The 20,871-nt window shown below is 32.1% G+C and overlaps 1 protein-coding gene across 1 annotated transcript; it reads left to right on the forward strand.

Annotated features, from left to right (window-relative positions):
• The first annotated feature begins 854 nt into the window (after window positions 1–854).
• On the forward strand, window positions 855–12,347 carry LOC143082758 (MAP3K12-binding inhibitory protein 1-like). The gene is made up of 8 exons (XM_076258601.1): window positions 855–965; window positions 2,313–2,491; window positions 3,089–3,182; window positions 3,362–3,433; window positions 5,056–5,196; window positions 9,424–9,524; window positions 11,555–11,617; window positions 12,052–12,347. The coding sequence occupies exons 2-8, from the start codon at window positions 2,330–2,332 to the stop codon at window positions 12,136–12,138; spliced, it is 720 nt and encodes a 239-aa protein (XP_076114716.1). The 5' UTR covers window positions 855–965; window positions 2,313–2,329; the 3' UTR covers window positions 12,139–12,347.
• Window positions 12,348–20,871: the final 8,524 nt, after the last annotated feature.

A 20,871-nucleotide genomic window follows, 5' to 3' on the forward strand; every position in this document is an offset into this window, starting at 1 on the left:
TACAATAAAAAGAATTCCCAGTGTATTTTACAATTCAATTATATATCAACTACTGAAACCAGTTTTTGGCATGACTACATTTCGTTATTTTTTACTGTTAACAGTTTAAGAGTTAGAATCAGAAATATTGAACATTTGTTACATTTAGCCATGTAGCAAATGTATGAAAACACTACATTTATAGATGATTAATTTATGTTTTAATGATAAACAGTATCAATCAAAATAAATTCTGATTTGACTTGCGGTTTTGGTATGTGATGAGTTTTAGGGAAATTTGTTTTTAAAAAAAGTCACAGTCTTACCATAATCAAGTTTCCCCTAGAAATACAGATTTTAATATTATCAAACAATAACACAATAACGATTAAGGAAAGATCCCGTATAACTCAATCAAGTTATGAATTACCGCTTGTATTACTCAAATAAGTTAATTTTAGTTTCTATATATATATCTTCATTCTTGATCCAATAATATTCATTCATTCAATAAACAAGACCGTTTGTACTGTTCAAAAACTATTGATATTCTGAAATGAACAAAAGGAGATGTAGCTACGTCGAAAAGACAGCAACCCTACTTGATCTTGACGGGGGGATAAAAAAAAAAAAGAGCACATAACATATCTTCATCGAAATAAAAAATATAGTAAACCACCTATAAATAAAGCAGAAAGAAAATAAAATCTCTGTAACCAGAGAAAAATAATGCAATAATACATTACAAAATTTGGAGTGACAGAGACATATATACAAAATAGTATAGGCCCTACCACTGTGTACCTGACGTCAATAACGACCTTGATTGGTTCCGGAAAAATACCTCTTTCGCACCGTCTAACATTTTTGGAACTAGAAAGTTGACTTCCGGTGTAATATTTAGCACGTTAGAGAAGACAGAAAAAAAATGTATTTTCACATTCTGTTTAGATTTTTTTGATGGAACAACGCCGCACATCGATAAGGTAAATTTATGCATTGAAAAAATGGAATTCAGTTTATAAAAATATGGTCCAGTGAGTAAGCGATGTAAAATACAGGCATTTCTAAAATTTGTAAACTTAAGGTTCATCATAACAAATGGACAAAATTATTATATGGCCGTATTTTCACCTCAAAAACTACTCTGTGTACAGACTTACCTGTGCTGTTTTGAAAGTTTTAATGCCTAGCATCCACTAGATATAAGAAAGTTAAATGCATTTTGTGTTTAACAAAGATATAATCTTTCTTGGTTTTTGATGGCCATTTTTTTTTTCTTTCTGCAGAAGGTGTAAAAATAAACAAACACCTGAATTACTTTGATACTGTCCACTCACTGACTCAGATAAACTCTTTAACTCATCTAAAGTTATGAAGATACCTCTTGTCCATGTCAATTAAGGACAATCAAAACAATACAAACCAGTTTTTTTACCTGAGGGAACATCCTCATAGTTATACCACAACTTAGTTGATTTTCACACCTTTTGCATGAAGGAAAAAAAATGCCCCTCAAAATCCAAAAGAGATTTTATCTTTCTGAAACACAAAATGGATTTAACATTTTTATATCTAGTGGATGCCAGGCTTTAAAACTTTTCCAACTTCACAGGTACATGTACATGTAAGTCTGTACTCAGAGTAGTTTTTGGCATGTAAATACAGCCATATTTGTTCGTTTGTTATGATGAACCTTAAAAAAAAAGGAATATATGGTGACACTTTGCTGACTTTGAATAAAACTTATTTATCCCTTAAATGATCAACCAAATTTTTCACACAAAAAGGGGGGGGGGGCGGGGCTGTGCCCCTTAGAAAATCATCTAAATCCGACTCTAACATCAGCATTATGAAATAGACAATGATATATATGGTAAAGTTTATGAATTAGTAAGTTGCTTATACTAACCATTATAGTACATGTATGTCTTATGGAATTGTAAAATGTTCTATCTGTATTTAAAATACAAAATGAGCATGATGTCAGAGTACATGGAGTATTTAAGTCACATTTTTTTTTTTATCATTGTTTATTTATATTTTTAGTATGAAAAAGACATTCTTTTTTGGGAGGTATTATTTTTTAACCGGTTACAAGGAACCATTTCTATATTTATATTTTCATCAGAATATGTTACAACTGAAATGTTACTTCTCTTCATATTCTCCTTCATGTATAATTTGCCTATTATGGATAATGGCTTGCTTCAAGTTCGACTCTTGGATGTTATTTTTGCTTCCTTTTGTTATTACTCAAATCTGGGAACAGAATAGATATATTTTCCTGCTCAAATGATATACATGTACAATATAATATTTTTTTGGAGTAGTCCGTGATGTAAACAGTATGCAAGTGGAAGAATTTGATTCAAGCGATAATAGACAGGATGAAACATATGATGTTCAACTACCAAGCCAGACAGACACTTTTGAAGAAACCAACAAAAATCAGCTTTCAAACAGGAATGATGAATCACATCTTATTCAAATAAAAGCTTCCAAAGAAGAGGTAGGTATATAGTAAAAAGTCATTACATGTATTTGTAGTAGTAAATTGAAAATAGTAGCATTTTTTATATTGAGGGTGGGCAGGGACCTCTATATTTTCATTGAAGTGGGGTTACAATATATAAGGACTTTCTGATCAATTTCCCTCAGTTCAAATGTTGTCTACCTTGTCATTAGTTTGCAAGATTTCTGTTTCTTTACAAAAGGTTTAAATTTATTTTATGAATAAAAGTGTGTCGGGAATATGAGATAAACACACAGAATATGCCTTTATCATGTTTATAATAGCCTCTGACCATATATCTTTTTGATGATTGAAATTAGTTTAATGGTCTTAACAATATTACTTAATAGCTGACTATGCCATATTGGCTTTGCTCATTGTTAAAGCCTGTACGGTGACCTATAGCTGTTAATTTCTGTGTATTTTGTCTTTTGTGGAGAGTGGTCTCAAAAGCAATCATACCACATCTTCTTTTTATACATGTTATAGCAAACCTATTCCTGTTCAAAGAATTTCACTGCAACTTAAACATTTAAACAAAATCATAAGCTGCAAATGTAACATGCTTTAATTTTCATTATTTTAATTTTAAAGATAGACAGAAGAATTGCTGCTTTTATTGAACAGAAAAGACAAGAAGTAGATGAGTACAATAGGAAAGAGTTCTGTTCTGTTTTCACAGATGAGGGTATGTAGTTTTTTCTTGTAGCTTTTTGCAACTCTTTCCATAGGAAAAGTTAAACTGAAATGTTCATGACTTATGAGTATTTTTACTCGTAAGATTTTTCGTGAAAAAGAGCTGCAGGTCTGTGTCTTGCATGGGGAATCATCACCCTATTGACATATGCTTATCTATATTATATTTAGATCTTGATGACAGTTGTGCCAGAGTCAATGCTGTGTTTTTATCTAGACCTGGTGGAAAGAGCCACATCAAAGGTGAGAAATATTTATGGCCCATTTATGGGTATATGTTTTTCAGTCTATGCACCCATTCCTTCCTCTCTGACTGTCTGGCCTGCTTCATGTTTAATTTTTGGTCAAGGTAGTTTTTGATTAAGTTAGAAGCCTAATCAACTTGTAACTTAGTACACATATAAAAAAGAAGATGTGTTATGATTGCCAATGAGACAACTATCCACAAAAGACCAAAATGACACAGACATTAACAACTATAGGTCACTGTACGGCCTTCAACAATGAGCAAAGCCCATACCGCATAGTCAGCTATAAAAGGCCCCAATAAGACAATGTAAAACAATTCAAACGAGAAAACTAACGGCCTTATTTATGTAAAAAAAAAAAATGAAAAAAAAAAAATGTTCTCTTTGATATAATCTTTCTAATATAATTCCAAATTAGAGTGTTGAACCACTGAAGCGTGACTAGAGCGGGCCCAATCTTAGGCAGTCAGTGGGCCCCCACTTATGAAAATTTCTGGATCCGCCACTAGCAACTGTGTACTATGGACACATTCTAGTTTTTGTATGTTTATCCATCAAAGGTTTTTAATGACAATGTAACAAGGTTGCATCATATTTTTTGAAAATCAGTGTTATCATCATTTCTTGATAACACAAAGTTAAATAGCCTTTATAAGTTTAGAGTAATTTTCCTTTGTATTGTATAATGTGTAAAATGTTAGTCATGAAATCAGGGTTGATACGTAATATAACGTGTTTATTGATTTAGAATAAAAGTGAGGCGAAAGATACCAATTGGATATTCAAACTTATAAATCAAAAACAAACTGACAATGCCATGACAAACAATGAAAAACTATCATCAGACACATTTCTGTATACATGTCACTAAATAGAAAACTATCATCAGACACATTTCTGTATATATGTCACTAAATAGAAAACTATCATCAGACACATTTCTGTATACATGTCACTAAATAGAAAACTATCATCAGACACATTTCTGTATACATGTCACTAAATAGAAAACTATCATCAGACACATTTCTGTATACATGTCACTAAATAGAAAACTATCATCAGACACATTTCTGTATACATGTCACTAAATAGAAAACTATCATCAGACACATTTCTGTATACATGTCACTAAATAGAAAACTATCATCAGACACATTTCTGTATACATGTCACTAAATAGAAAACTATCATCAGACACATTTCTGTATACATGTCACTAAATAGAAAACTATCATCAGACACATTTCTGTATACATGTCACTAAATAGAAAACTATCATCAGACACATTTCTGTATACACGTCACTAAATAGAAAACTAAAGACTGAGCAACAAACACCCTATCAAAATCCAGGGTGATCTCAGGCGCACCTGAAGGGTAAACAGATACTTCTACACATGTGGCACATACACATGTGATAAATGTATTAAATATATTCTGAAATAAATGTAAACTATTAACTCCTGCTCCAAAGAAATCATTTTATATACATGTATGTACAAATGTATAATAATTTACACAAAAAACTTGATAAATCTTCTTAGCTACTCAATGTCATACATTTTGTATTTTAAATATTGGATCAATGATATTATTGAGATATTTCTATTGAAGTTTCAAAAGTGGTAAATCTCCATGGTCCACAGACACAGATCACCAGTCCACTGAAAATTAAGGAAGAAAAAACAGATGATGTTCTCCCAGGAGTTGACGAGAGGCTTCGTAACATAGAGGAACATCTTAAGATCAAATCAGGTACATGTATAATTATATTATTTATTGTTGGTTCTTTCATTTTCAGTAAACCAAATTATGGAACCATAATGACCAAAGATTGATTGATCAGTTAAAAATTGAAACTGTTGAACTAATTTGCTGAAAAGTTTTAAAATTTAATATGAAAGGACAATAGACTTGGCCAAATATTTTTATACGACCGCAAAAATAATTTTTCGTCGTATATTGCTATCACGTTGGCGTCGTCGTCTGCGTCGTCGTCCGAATACTTTTAGTTTTCGCACTCTAACTTTAGTAAAAATGAATAGAAATTGATGAAATTTTGACACAAGGTTTATGACCACAAAAGGAAGGTTGGGATTGATTTTGGGAGTTTTGGTCCCAACATTTTAGGAATTAGGGGCCAAAAAGGGCCCAAATAAGCATTTTCTTAGTTTTCGCACTATAACTTTAGTTTAAGTGAATAGAAATCTATGAAATTTTGACATAAGGTTAATGACCACAAAAGGAAGGTTGGGATTGATTTTGGGAGTTTTGGTTCCAACAGTTTAGGAATTAGGGGCCAAAAAAGGGCCCAAATAAGCATTATTCTTGGTTTTCGCACAATAACTTTAGTATAAGTAAATAGATATCAATGAAATTTAAACACAAGGTTTATGACCACAAAAGGAAGGTTGGGATTGATTTTGGGAGTTGAGGTCCCAACAGTTTAGGAATTAGGGGCCAAAAAGGGGCCCAAATAAGCATTATTCTTGGTTTTCGCACCATAACTTAAGTATAAGTAAATAGAAATCTATGAAATTTAAATACAAGGTTTATGACCATAAAAGGAAGGTTGGGTTTGATTTTGGGAGTTTTGGTCCCAACAGTTTAGGAATAAGAAGCCCAAAGGGTCCAAAATTGAACTTTGTTTGATTTCATCAAAAATTGAATAATTGGGGTTCTTTGATATGCTAAATCTAACTGTGTATGTAGATTCTTAATTTTTGGTCCCGTTTTCAAATTGGTCTACATTAAAGTCCAAAGGGTCCAAAATTAAACTAAATTTGATTTTAACAAAAATAAAATCCTTGGGGTTCTTTAATATGTTGAATCTAAAAATGAACTTAAATTTTGATTATTGGCCCAGTTTTCAAGTTGGTCCAAAATTAAACTTTGTTTGATTTCATCAAAAATTGAATAATTGGGGTTCTTTGATATGCCAAATCTAACTGTGTATGTAGATTCTTAATTTTTGGTCCCGTTTTCAAATTGGTCTACATTAAAGTCCAAAGGGTCCAAAATTAAACTAAATTTGATTTTAACAAAAATTGAATTCTTGGGCTTTTTTGATATGCTGAATCTAAACATGTATTTAGATTTTTGTTTATGGGCCCAGTTTTCAAGTTGGTTCAAATCAGGATCCAAAATTATTATATTAAGTATTGTGCAATAGCAAGAAATTTTCAATTGCACAGTATTCAGCAATAGCAAGAAATCTTCAATTGCACAGTATTGTGCAATATCAAGAAATTTTCAATTGCTCAGTATTGCGCAATAGCAAGAAATCTTCAATTGCACAGTATTGTACAATAGCAAATATTTTCAATTACACAGTATTGCGCAATAGCCAGAAATATCTAATTGCACAATATTGTGCAATAGCAAGAAATTTTCAATTGATTGGAGTTATCTTTCTTTGTCCAGAATAGTAGTTGAGTCAACTTAAATCATTGTTTTATACAATATACAATGTATATTCACTTTTACTACCAACTGATAAATTAAAACAATCTTTACCATTCAGTGATAACAAGCACCTTTTGTTACATTTTAATATTTTATGATGTATTTAAATGAGTAGTTATTGTTTCAAACTCCATTAGAAATTTGAATTGAGATCAGTTTTGGTAAAAGGGAAAGGGGGATGTGAAAAAAAAATGGGGGGGGGGGGGGGTTAAATTTTTCTCATTTCAGATTTCATAAATAAAAAGAAAATTTCTTCAAACATTTTTTTGAGAGGATTAATATTCAACAGCATAGTGAATTGCTCAAAGGCAAAAAAAAATTTTTAAGTTCATTAGACCACATTCATTCTGTGTCAGAAACCTATACTGTGTCAACTATTTAATCACAATCCAAATTTAGAGCTGTATCCAGCTTGAATGTTGTGTCCATACTTGCCCCAACCGTTCAGGGTTCAACCTCTGCGGTTGTATAAAGTTGCGCCCTGCGGAGCATCTGGTTTGATATTTTCATTTTTACATTTATAAAGTAATCCAAGTTAAATATCATTGTGAAAAAGTGATAAATATAGCTTCTACCACTGCATCCTGTTGAATTTGCTATTGCTCCTCTCTAGACTGTTAAATTTTCTAAATATTTATACATTTAGCTGTCACAGTTGAAAAATTTACTTTTGTGCAAGATTTGGTGATGGAATCTGTTTCTCTGATATTTTTTAGACAATATGAGGGTAAACTATTCTGCAAAAGGGATGTTCTTTCAATGTGACAGCATCAGACATTGCTTTCGTTTTTGGTAATTTCACAATATCTGATTTCAGAAGATAGGGTGAAATTTAATGTCATAACTGAATTTCCACCAACAAAGAGCTAATATCAAACAAACCACACATTGATTATTAAATAATAATCAAACAGTGAGGGGAAATATAAATCAGCTACAATTTAGAGAAATATCTATTCAACCACTATATGGAGTTTCAAACAATATTTATCCACTTGAGACAGTCAAATATAAATTCTAATGCAATTATTTTGTAACAATGGTTCTGATTGGATGACAGTAAGCATAAAATTCTCTATCTCCTTGTCTGTAACTAAGGAAGCCGACATTTTGAATTGCTGAATATATTGACATGTAATTTCTACAATAATAAGCCAAAAAACTCACATGTTGCACCTAAAAATCTTCTTTTTATCAAATTTTATTACATTCTGAAGCGGCACAGAAGCCAGAAAACACCCAGTGTTTATGTTTGACGCTGGAAGCATACCTATGACGTCTTCTAGTGTAGGGACCAAAGAAGATAACATCTTTTCGCGGAATTTTCTTTAATGAAGATTTTACACTGAAATCATGATTGAAATTTAATAATGAAATTGTTTTGCATTAGAATAGAGATAACTGTATTGTAGTTGAAGCTTTGCGGACGTCCATCGGTAGTTTTACCGTCGCCAGGTAAACTAAATTTGCGACAGTAAAACTACCGATGGACGTCCTTAAAGCTTCAAATACATACAATACAGTTATCTCTTAAATGTGAGGTTTGCTGAGGGTTTCAAATATTTAAATTTAACTGTTGAGAGTAGATAAATATTGTATTGTACAAGATTGGGGTGTGGAATCTGTTTCTCTGATGATTTTTAAACGACATGCAGACAAAGTCAATTCTTTCTTTCAAATGATCTGCAAAAAGATGGGTTCTTTCTATGTGATGTCATCAGGTATTGTGGCCTATTTCATGACAACACAATAGGAAATTCAGAGAAAAGCAAGAACATTTGACATCATAATCAAATTTTGACCAAAAAAGAACTGAGATCAAACAAACAAGACATTGATTAAATAAAAACAATCAACTGGTCAGGAAAAGAATAAATAGTGTAAGAATTAGAGAAAAAGTTTTGGGGTCAATTATAGTACTGTGGATTAATTTATTTTCATGGTTTGAGGAAAACTTCCATTATCTTGGATATTTAATTTTCATGGTTTTTGGCAAAGTCTGCATACATTCCTTAAGAAAAACATGTAATTCATTTAACATTTAAATTCTTGGTTCTTCTTTCTTTACCCAAGAAATCAACGAAAATTGATATGCAACAAATATTAATGAATCCACAGTTACCTGTTTGCATTGTGAATTTTTATAAGTTTCAATTTTTGTTGATTGAAGAAAACTTGCATTTTTGTGGATATTTAATTAGTGTTGATGCCAGTCTGTGCACACACAGCCAGAGAATATTTGTAATTCATGAACATTCACTTGTACCCATGAAACCACCAAAATTTGTATCCTGCGAATATCAATAAATCCACATTATGGTGGTTATGTAAAATTTACAATAATTCAACTACATGTATTATAAATCTGATAGATTTATGATGGATTTTATAGTTTTCATTCATTATTTGTACTGTTATATTTGCCTTGAAGCAGCAATTTATTTATGGAAAAACAGCACCATAATTTGTTTTTTTTTCATAGGCTAAAGTATTTATTTTATGTTTTACTTTTTACAGGTCCAAAGATAAATAAGACTAATGTATATAGTAGACTGAAACAACTGGAGAATAGAATTTTATACCTGGAAGGAATCTCCCCAGAGTATTTTGACCGCAGTGTAAGTGATGGATTGAAGCAAAATAGAATTTTCCAGCATTCTTAGTATTTATTGCTTTCCTAAAGTTTGCATTTAAGCCATTGTAGGGATGACACGCTGCCAATTTTGCTTTTAAAAACCGATAAATTTATCCACATAGCACCATTATGATCCTTATATGTCAGTTGTATTTTAAAAGACAAATGTATCTACTAGCTTATGAGCATCAGTTAATGATCTTGTCTGCATTGATTCAACTTAAAACTATTGTCTGATCGGTTGTCAGGTGGAATTTTCGAAAATTATTAAACATTTAAAAAAATCTAATTTAATATTTCGTGGAAGGGCAGACTAAAAATTTTCAGTGGTTTAAGATTATAAACCCTAGTTATCACACACAAAAAAAATATGTTTTTCGAAGATTTGCATTTTCATCATCCAACTTAAAAGACTGTCGTCAAATACTTTTAGTAAAAAAAATAGCTATTCGAACACACCTTCTCTGTTTTTGCGATTCATTAGATAGGTATTTCACTTGACCCATATATTTCATCTTTTCGTACTGTGATTGTTTTATGTTATAAAGTCAACCTGTAACTTTGATATATAAAAATTATAGAGTCTGAAGCGAGATGATATATCAAATACTCTTGCTTTTGTAAGTTTTAAAGACAAAATATACACCTCAAACACGCCCTAACATAAAAATGTGCACTCAATTTTTTCTTTTCGATACAATTGTTACCCATTTTTGGATTTTTTCTTGAGTCACATAATGGAAGGGCAGACACAAAAATTACTGAACTATTAGATTGGTATGTTCTCCGTCCGTGGTAATTTTAAAAAAAAAATCAGAGGTTATGCATTTTCTACATCCAACTTGATAGATACCCATGTCATAGACTTGATATCTAATTGTTGTGTATAACTATGTAATGGATAAATTGAAAACTTATGCAAATGGTGTTTTTAAAATAAAAAACTTCGTAATTGAGAAGAAAATTGTCGTTTTATTTGTTTTTATTAACTTTTAAAATTTTTGTTACTATAGTAAACATTACAGTAAGCATTTATCACCTTCTCTAAAAAAAGAGCTTCGATTCTTTTGTTCTATTTCAACTCGGTTTCCGCCTGTGTGGTTCATCTCCACCCATAAAATCAAAAAAACTTGGGATCCATTGAATGGTAATTAATTCAGAGTAAATTCTCTGTAAGTTTATTTGACTTAGCATTGATGAAACATATGTTTGTTTTATCATGAGACTATCCTCTAAATCATTGACGGAATGATAGGTAGGTATAGAATATAAGGTGTTGGACCTTGGGACCAGAGAAATCTGACTTTTGAATTAAGGTTCAAAGTGCATAGGTATTTTCTAAGCTGATCAAAAAGAGGGAAACCGACTCATATGACAGGCTTTTGCTTGATAAAGATGACCTCTTTATAAAAATAAGAACATGAGGCATGAATGTCGATAAGTGAATTATCCACTGAAGTTCAAATAAGGAAGATATAAGTAATTACCGCTCATCAGTCAATGAGAATAACTATATAGTCTGCTTAAAAAGGCCTTTGACATGAAAAATGTTTTTATTTTAAAAACACTAGTCTCAGCATGTAAATTGTACAAACTGGATGTATTTGTGATTTATACTAAGAATTACTCTATATATCAGCAAAACCATGATAAAACTGCAAATTTGCAGAAGCATATGTTTGCTCTTCCCTCACTGGGATTGGAATTTATGCTATAGGAACATCTAGACAACACCGTCTGCACTGTGTCCAGTGCTCCAGACCACTTGGCTACCTAGACTGCACATATATATATATGAATTTATGCTTTTGCAAAATTTTCTACAAGTCGCTAAGTATGGAAATTATTGTGTTTTTGAAAAACAGGGTTTCAGACATGTTTTATGATATATGTAAAGGCAATAATGTGTTGGGGGATAAAGAAAACCAAAAATACATAAAGAAGGTATGATTTTAACAGATTTCCTCGTAGATAAATTTGAATAACATAATTTATTTATTTATATATTTTCAGGTTCCTCCACAAAAACAAAGAAAAGTAGAAAGATTTATGAAACAGGAAACCAGTGTTGATCAGGTAATTCTAGAAATTATATATACAAATGTATATATATATATCTGTGCTCATTAAATAAATATTCATTTAATATATAAAAAAGAAATTGTATTCTCAAGGGTCAATGTACTAGTTGATTCTTATTTGGCCCTGTAAATTTACTGGAAGTGAAATGAGTAGATAGTTAATTATTCTTTACATTTTTGAACTGCTAAATAAAGACCTTTATCAAAATGAAAATATTAGGTTAGTCTTGATAACGCAATTTGATTCTGAGATCATTGAAGTGGTGTTATAGTGGTGTTTTTTCCGTTTATGCAAAAAACTGGCTACTTTCATGAACATTTCAGGTTAATTACTGTGGATTCATTTTTAATAATGGGATACCTATTTTTGTTGATTTTGTAGACAGTGGTGAATCATAAATCTATTACATGGTTATATTTTTCTTACAGGAATTGAGTTTAGATGATATTGATGCCAAGATGTCAAACCTACGAGAGAAATTAAAACGAAAGTTTGTCAGTGGAAACCAAACTTGAGTCAATAGAACATTGTGTATTTAATCATGAAAGATGTGCATTCTATATACATCATTATTGCAAGTGATTACATTGGTATAACAATAGGACTTTGTGACACCAGACATGTTAGAACAAGAGGAAATTCTGCAGTTATTCTTTACATATATATCAGTCCTTGATGCATGAATTGATAAATTGAATAAATTATTACTTTTAAATAGAAAAAAGCTATGTTTATGTTTAATGACTTTACAATCTAAAACATCAAAGAAAAATAAGGTATAACTTCATCTTGCATTTGACAAGGTTCTCTTACAAACATTTAGTTTTTTATTGTACAAGTTTATACTGTATATTTTCCATCATGTACAGTCCTACTTTTAGAAATAAGAAGATGTGTATGATTGCAAATGAGACAGCTTTCTATCTAAGTCAAAATGTTTAAAAAAGTAAACCATTACAGATCAAAGTTTAACCTTTAACACAGGGCCTTGGTTTTCACCAGACAGCAAGCTATAAAGGGCCCCAAAATAGCTAGTGTAAAACAATTCAAACAGTTAAACTAATGGTAAAATCTATCCTAAAAAAGAAGAGAAATCATATCCAGTGGATCCTTTTGCGAGGGTTTGGTAAAGAAAATGATTGCAACTTTCCCCAATTTTGATAAATAAAACATGTACGATATATAACAATACAATAGCAACATTGAGACAAACAAATCTACTACATATCCAAACAAAACAAAGACAAATGATCGATCTACATTCAATTAACATTTGTCCAACACTTTACACAGAATCATCCTGCTTAAACTATGTAAACTATTGAAGAAGAAAAATTGTTCTTTAATCATCATTGTTTTAACTGATACACTGTAATAATGACCATTAAATCACAACTGAAAATTATAGCTACAAAATCTCTTAAGTTTGTAAGTGGTTTGCCCATTGCAAGATTATTTGCAATGTCTTATTACATTTAATTGAGGAGAAAAACAAAAATGTCTTAAGAAGTACAAGATTGCTTTGCCATAGTCAATATTCCTATGAGTTGTTGCAGTACTCCTAGAAATGGTGAAAGTCTCACAACAACACTATTAGGGACAACATCAAAAGTTCAATGTAGGATAAAAAACTTAATTTACATAGTTTTTTCACTGACCTCCCCCCCACCTCTTAACTTAATTTGGGAAAAAATGATTTACCTATGTGGATATAGGTAAAATCGATTTTGGATTAACAAAACATGCAGCAATGTTGACCCCCACCCCCAAACTATTTGATTTAAGTTTTTTATCCTACATCGATCTTTTGATGTCGTCCCTTAATATGAACACATCAAAATTACAGTAGTATATAGTCAACTACACATGATGGACTTGTCCTACCAAATATTAGAGCCATCTTCAGATTTCTCTCAAAGGAGTTCAGTTCACTATGTGCTATTATCACAAAACTCAAGAAAATGATCAAGGTCTGATAACTCCCATACAATAGTCAGATGAAAATGACAGAATCATATGCTCACTTACACATAATTGTAAACAATACTTCACATATGAGAGCTTTTTGTAAAATTTCTGAGTTTTAGGAAAGACTCCAACAAATGGTGAAAGTCCCACAACTTCCCTGAATATAGTAGAATTAAAATCATGGTAAAATACATGTAGCATACAATCAATCTAAGCTTTCTGTTAATAGACTCCAAAAAAATCCTTTACCAAGATGTCCTTAATACAGTACTAACAAACTTGAGGCTCTACAGAGCCTGTGCCCCTCTTTTGGCTGAGAATAGTTGTTTTGCTTTTATGCAATACACTATGCTATTGAATATTAACTCCCCCAAAAAAAATATTTGAAGAACTTTTCTTTTTAATTTCTGAAAATGAAAAAAATTGCCCCCCTCCCCACAAATTCTGATTTACCACCGACCCAAATTTTGGTCACCTCCCCCCCCAAAAAAAAATTCTTTCCCTCAAGATGTGAGGTCATAATCTCAATTATTTCTAATGGAGTTTGCAACCATAATTACCTATTTAAATACATCATAAAAGTCTAAAAATATAAAATGACATACATAGTCGTGACTAAAATTAATATAAATTAAAGAACCATAGTGAGCGCGCTCACATACCCCCTGTCCCCACATTGTCACTGGAGAAATAAAATTACTGTGAGAAAAAAATATTGAATCATAATTTCCTGTCGATATGCACATCTACATAGAATGTGCTTATTATCTACAAAATTTCATGAAACTCTGTGTGTGGTTTCAGAGGAGTTGCAATGACAAACTGTTGCAGAAGTATATTAAAGCAAATATGTTCAAAGAGGCGTAACTCCTAAAAAAAAAATTGAATCGTAATTTCCTGTTTATATGCACATCTAGGGACAGACAGACGGACAGACGAACGGGTAAAAAATATTATACCCTTTGCAACTTCATTGCGTGGGGTATAATCAATAGTAACTTCTAAAAATAAATTGACAGCTAATCACCTAAAGACATTAATCATTGCTTAATACATAATTTACAAGCAGTGTAAGGGAGGTAGTATGGAAATTTGTGGTATAATTTCAGAGAGATTCATACACTTAAACACAAGTTATTGTCTGGAAACTACAAAAATGCTTATGTGGGCTCCTAATTAACTGTTGGGACCAAAAAACCCCAAATCAATCCCAACCTTCCTTTTGTGAGTATTAACCTTGTGTTAAAATTACATAGGTTTTCTTTACTTAGACTAGTTATTATCCGGAAACCGTCTGTCTTCGGACGCAAAAATTGCACCTTCTCTTTCCAAAATGTTTTTTTCTTTACAATGTAGTGTACTACATTTGGAACACATATCATAATTAGAGAAATCTATTTGCTCAAAACTTCCAATATGGATAATTTTATGTTGCGGGGGGTCTGTAAGGGAGCTACCATTTGATTTTTAGGGGGGGGGGGGGGGGGGGGGGCTAGGATGAAATTTGAAAAAAATAGGCAGGACAGGAGTTTTGAGTAAAAAAAAAGGCAGGAATGTGACACTTGCAAAAAAAAAAAGTCAGGACGACAATTTAGGTAAAAAAAAGTCAGGATAAACTAAAAAAAAAAAATGCAGGACCGATTAGAGTGAAAAATAAAAAGGCAGGACAGAGATTACAGCTAAAAAAAAATGCAGGACAAAATTTTTCATCCTAGACCCCCCACCCCCCATAAAAATCAAATGGTAGCTCCCTAATTCAGTAAGGCAGCTTCAGACATACTTATTTTTTACCCTTTCAAACTTGATCAATCACTACTTTCCTTAACTAGAGGCTCTCAAGAACCTGTGTCGCTCAGTAATTACAGTGAAAAATATTTTCTAAAAATTTACAAAAATTTACAACAATTTATGAAAATTGTTTAAAAATTACTATAAAGGGCAATAACTCCTTAAGGGGTCAACTGACAATTTTGGTCATGTTGACTTATTTGTAGATCTTATTTTGCTGAACATTATTGCTGTTTACAGTTTATCTCTATCTATAATAATATTCAAGATAATAACCAAAAACAGCAAAATTTCCTTAAAATTACTAATTCTGGGGCAGCAACCCAACAACGGTTTGTCTGTTTTGTCTGAAAATTTCAGGGCAGTTAGATCTTGACCTCATATACAATTCAACTCCCATCAGATTTGCTCTAAATGCTTTGGTTTCAGAGTTATAAGCCAAAATCTACATTTTACCCCTATGTTCTATAATTAGCCATGGCAGCCATCTTGGTTGGTTGGCAGGGTCAAGCTACACATTTTGTAAGCTAGATACCCCAATGATGATTGTGGCCAAGTTTGGTTAAATTTGGCCCTGTAGTTTCAGTGAAGGAGATTTTTTAAAAGAATACTAAAATTTTAGAAAAATGGTTAAAAATTGACTTAAAGGGCAATAACTCCTTAATGGGTCACTTGACAATTTTGGTCATGTGACTTATTTGTAGATCTTACTTTGCTGAACAATATTGCGGTTTACAGTTTATCTCTATTCATAATAATATTCAAGATAATAGCCAAAAACTGCAAAATTTCCTTAAAATTACTAATTCGGGGTCAGCAACCCAACAATGGGCTGTCTGAATTGTCTGAAATTTCAGGGCAGATAGATCTTGACCTAGAAGACAATTTAACCCCATGTCAGATTTGCTCTAAATGCTTTGGTTTCAGAGTTATAAGCCAAAATCTACATTTTACCCCTATGTTTTATTTTTAGCCATGGCGGCCATCTTGGTGAGTTAACAGGGTCCCGCCACACATTTTTTAAACTAGATACCCCAATGATGATTGTGGCCAAGTTTGGTTAAATTTGACCCAGTAATTTTAGAGGAGGAGATTTTTGTAAAAGATTACGGACGCTGGACCTTTCAGGTCAGGTGAGCTAAAAATGCATGCCCAAAAGTTTTTAACATGTAATTTTTACCCCTTACTTGCTACTTAATGTATAAAATATATAGAAATGAATTTGGGGGTGTATGGAAAAAAAATTGCAAATTATATACTGTCCACAAATGGGACACTATTTATAGACTATGAAAATCAAAGGATGATAACTGCCCATGGACCATCTAAGAATATATGAATCTTCAACAATGGAAATTCTCTACATTGTGGACAAAATGTTTTTTTTTTTTTTTTTTTTTTTTATGATCTTGTATTGCTTATAATTTTTTCTGTGTTTTCAGTGTAAAGTTACTCCACATTTCAAGTTTTTGCCCCAAAACACAAAATTTTTGCTCATAGGAGCCTGTGTTACTCACCTGACATTTTTCGTTTAAAATGATGCATTAAATAATGCAACCATTATACTTTTGCTTTAGATTCAGAGTTATAAGCCAAATACTGCAGTTAACCCCTATGTTCTATTTTTAGCCATGTTGGCCATGTTGGGTTGGCAGACTGGGGTCATTGAACACATTTTTTTAAACTTAATAATACCCTAATGATGATTCAGGCCAAGTTTGGTTAAATTTGTCTGAGTAGTTTCAGAGAAGATTTTTGTAAAAGATTACAAAAATTTACGAAAAATTGTAAAACATTGCTTATAAAGGCAATAACTCCTTAATTGGTCAATTGACCATTTTGGTCATGTTGACTTATTTGTAGCTCTTTCTTTGCTGAACATTGTTGCTGTTTACAGTTTATCTTGATCTATAAAAAAAATTCAAGAGAATTACCAAAAACTGAAAAATTTCCCTAAAATTACTAATTCAGGGGCAGCAACCCAACAGTTTGTTTGATTCATCTGAAAATTTTAGAGCATTAGCCTGATAAATAGAGAATATCATATGGCTTTTTAAATATCGCATCCGTATCAACCCGAGACACCAATATAATCCCAAGAGCTCTGCTCGAGGGATTATATTGGTTGAGGGTTGATACGGTGTGTGATATCGAAAAAGCCATATCATATACACTTTATTATATACATATACCTCAAGTAGATGTTTTTTTATGTGACATGACGTCATACAGATAAGGAGGTTTGAAATGACGTCATACAGATTATAGGTTTGACATGACGTCATACAGATTAGGGTTTTGATAAAGCCTTTGCAACAGTGATTGCAATTGATGATGTGACGTCATACAGATTAAAGGTGTGATAAAGCTTTTGCAACCGTGCTGATATCAATATCATCACGGGTGGCTGATACAGAACGCTTGCCAATGATTGTATTACACATACAATTTATCTGTATTTACTACTAAGTATATAATAAACATTTTTATTCCACGTCAGATTTACTCTAAATGCTTTACTTTTAGGTTGCACTTTGTAAATACAGCTGTTTCTCAAAACACGCCTCTTTTGGGGAGTAATTGAATATTCATAGAAAAATAATTTTGTTTACATACTGGTTCCCAGTTATGCTCTCTGTGTTCCATATCGCAGAGACAGAAATTGGGAATGTTACCAGTAAATAAACACGTGCATATTGTTTACATTGAAATCTGTGGTAACCTTTCATTTGAGGTAGGGGTAGTTAAAACTAGAGGCTCTAAAGAGCCTGTGTCGCTCACCTTGGTCTATGTGAATATTAAAGGAAGCAGATGGATTCATGACAAAATTGTGTTTTGGTGATGGTGATGTGTTTGTACATCTTACTTTACTGAACATTCTTGCTGCTTAAAATTATCTCTATCTATAATGAACTTGGCCCATTAGTTTCAGTGGAAAATGTTAGTAAAAATTTACAAATTTTATGAAAATTGTTAAAAATTGACTATAAAGAACAATAACTCCTAAGGGGGTCAATTGACCATTTCGGTCATGCTGACTTATTTGTAAATCTTACTTTGCTGAACATTATTGTTGTTTACAGTTTATCTCTATCAATAATAATATTCAAGATAATGACCAAAAACAGCAAAATTTCCTTAAAACTAACAATTCAGGGTCAGCAACCCAACAACGGGTTGTCCGATTCATCTAAAAATTTCAGAGCAGATAAATGTTGACCTGATAAACAATTTTACCCCATGTCAGATTTGCTCTAAATGCTTTGGGTTTTGAGTTATAAGCCAAAAACTGCATTTTACCCCATGTTCTATTTTTAGCCATGTCGGCCATCTTGGTTGGATGGCCGGGTCACCGGACACATTTTTCAAACTACTAACCCAAAAGATGATTGTGGCCAAGTTTGGATTAATTTGGCCCAGTAGTTTCAGAGGAGAAGATTTTTGTAAAAGATTACTAAGATTTACGAAAAATGGTTAAAAATTGACTATAAAGGGCAATAACTCCTAAAGGGGTCAACTGACCATTTCAGTCATGTTGACTTATTTGTAAATCTTACTTTGGTGAACATTATTGCTGTTTACTGTTTATCTCTATCTATAATAATATTCAAGATAATAACCAAAAAGAGCAAAATTTCCTTAAAATTACTAATTCAGGGCCAGCAACCGAACAACGGGTTGTCCGATTCATCTGAAAATTTCAGGGCAGATAGATCTTGAACTGATAAACAATTTTACCCCATGTCAGATTTGCTCTAAATGCTTTGGGTTTTGAGTTATAAGCCAAAAACTGCATTTTACCCCATGTTCTATTTTTAGCCATGGCGGCCATCTTGGTTTGATGGCCGGGTCATCGGACACATTTTTCAAACTACTAACCCAAAAGATGATTGTAGCCAAGTTTGGATTAATTTGGCCCAGTAGTTTCAGAGGAGAAGATTTTTGTAAAATATTACTAAGATTTACGAAAAATGGTTAAAAATTGACTATAAAGGGCAATAACTCCTAAAGGGGTCAACTGACCATTTCAGTCATGTTGACTTATTTGTAAATCTTACTTTGCTGAACATTATTGCTGTTTACTGTTTATCTCTATCTATAATAATATTCAAGATAATAACCAAAAACAGCAAAATTTCCTTAAAATTACTAATTCAGGGGCAGCAACCCAACAACGGGTTATCCGATTCATCTGAAAATTTCAGGGCAGATAGATCTTCACCTGTTTAACAATTCTACCCTGTCAGATTTGCTCTAAATGCTTTGGTTTTTGAGTTATAAGCCAAAAACTGCATTTTACCCCTATGTTCTATTTTTAGCCATGGCGGCCATCTTGGATAGTTGGCCGGGTCACCGGACACATTTTTTAAACTAGATACCCCAATGATGATTGTGGCCAAGTTTGGTTTAATTTGGCCCAGTAGTTTCAGAGGAGAAGATTTTTGTAAAAGTTAACGACGACGACAACGGACGACGCCGGACGCCAAGTGATGAGAAAAGCTCACTTGGCCTTTTAGGCCAGGTGAGCTAAAAATTAGTGTAAGTTTAAGCTCTGAGAAGTTCAGGGCATATAAACGTTGAAAATATGCCGCACAGCCCTATATTTTGACCTTTGAAAAAAATTGTGGTGCATATGAACTTTCAATTCTAGGATAAGATTTTTTTCAAAACTTCATAGCAAAAGTGGTACAGTTTTAGCCGTAAAAGGAGTTCCTATGGGAAATTGCATTGTCAATATTTACAGAAATGCAACCTATATAGGGTGAAAAAGGGGAACATTCAGAATTTAACCAAATGTGCTTTTTTTCACAGATTTTAAAGAAATTAACTCAAATAAGAAGTTTTATAAATATTTAATGAAGATTGATAGAATCCTGGGCCTTAAATATGATGACTCAGCATAAATTCAGTTTACAGTATGCATAGTTTACTTAAAGTCCTGGATACAAAATTAAATCATAATATTTGCATATTTGTAAGTTAAATTGTTAAGAAGTGCTTATATTTACTCTTCGCAGTCATTGAAACTCATAGATCCTTCTTGAATATTATTTATGGGGTATTTGTGTCCTTTCGATAACCCAAAAGTAAGCCGCAACACCTAAATCTGCTTTTTTGTCACCACGGCATAATAAATACAAGCTAGAAAAACAAAAATATCTCAAGAAAACTTACAATAGTGTGTTCTATCCTGAATATGTACTAAATATTCCAAATTGCTAGAAACAGCAGAATGATTTAGGAAATTTGAGGCCCCAGGGGCAAAAAACATAGAAAAATTGCCTACCCCCTGGGTCATAAAACAAATAATTTAACTTGTAAATGCTATGATTTTATGATTTTAAAGTTCTTGATATAGAAAACAATAACTATGCTTGGAAGTTATGCAAAAATCAGATGTTAGCAGTCATCTCTACAACATTTCAAGTGAATTTATATCTCAGACTGGTATCTGCATACATACTATTGCAAATATGGCTTTGTTTGAACAC

This window comes from Mytilus galloprovincialis, chromosome 7 (assembly GCF_965363235.1).
Source record: "Mytilus galloprovincialis chromosome 7, xbMytGall1.hap1.1, whole genome shotgun sequence".
In the NCBI taxonomy this organism is placed as follows: domain Eukaryota; kingdom Metazoa; phylum Mollusca; class Bivalvia; order Mytilida; family Mytilidae; genus Mytilus; species Mytilus galloprovincialis.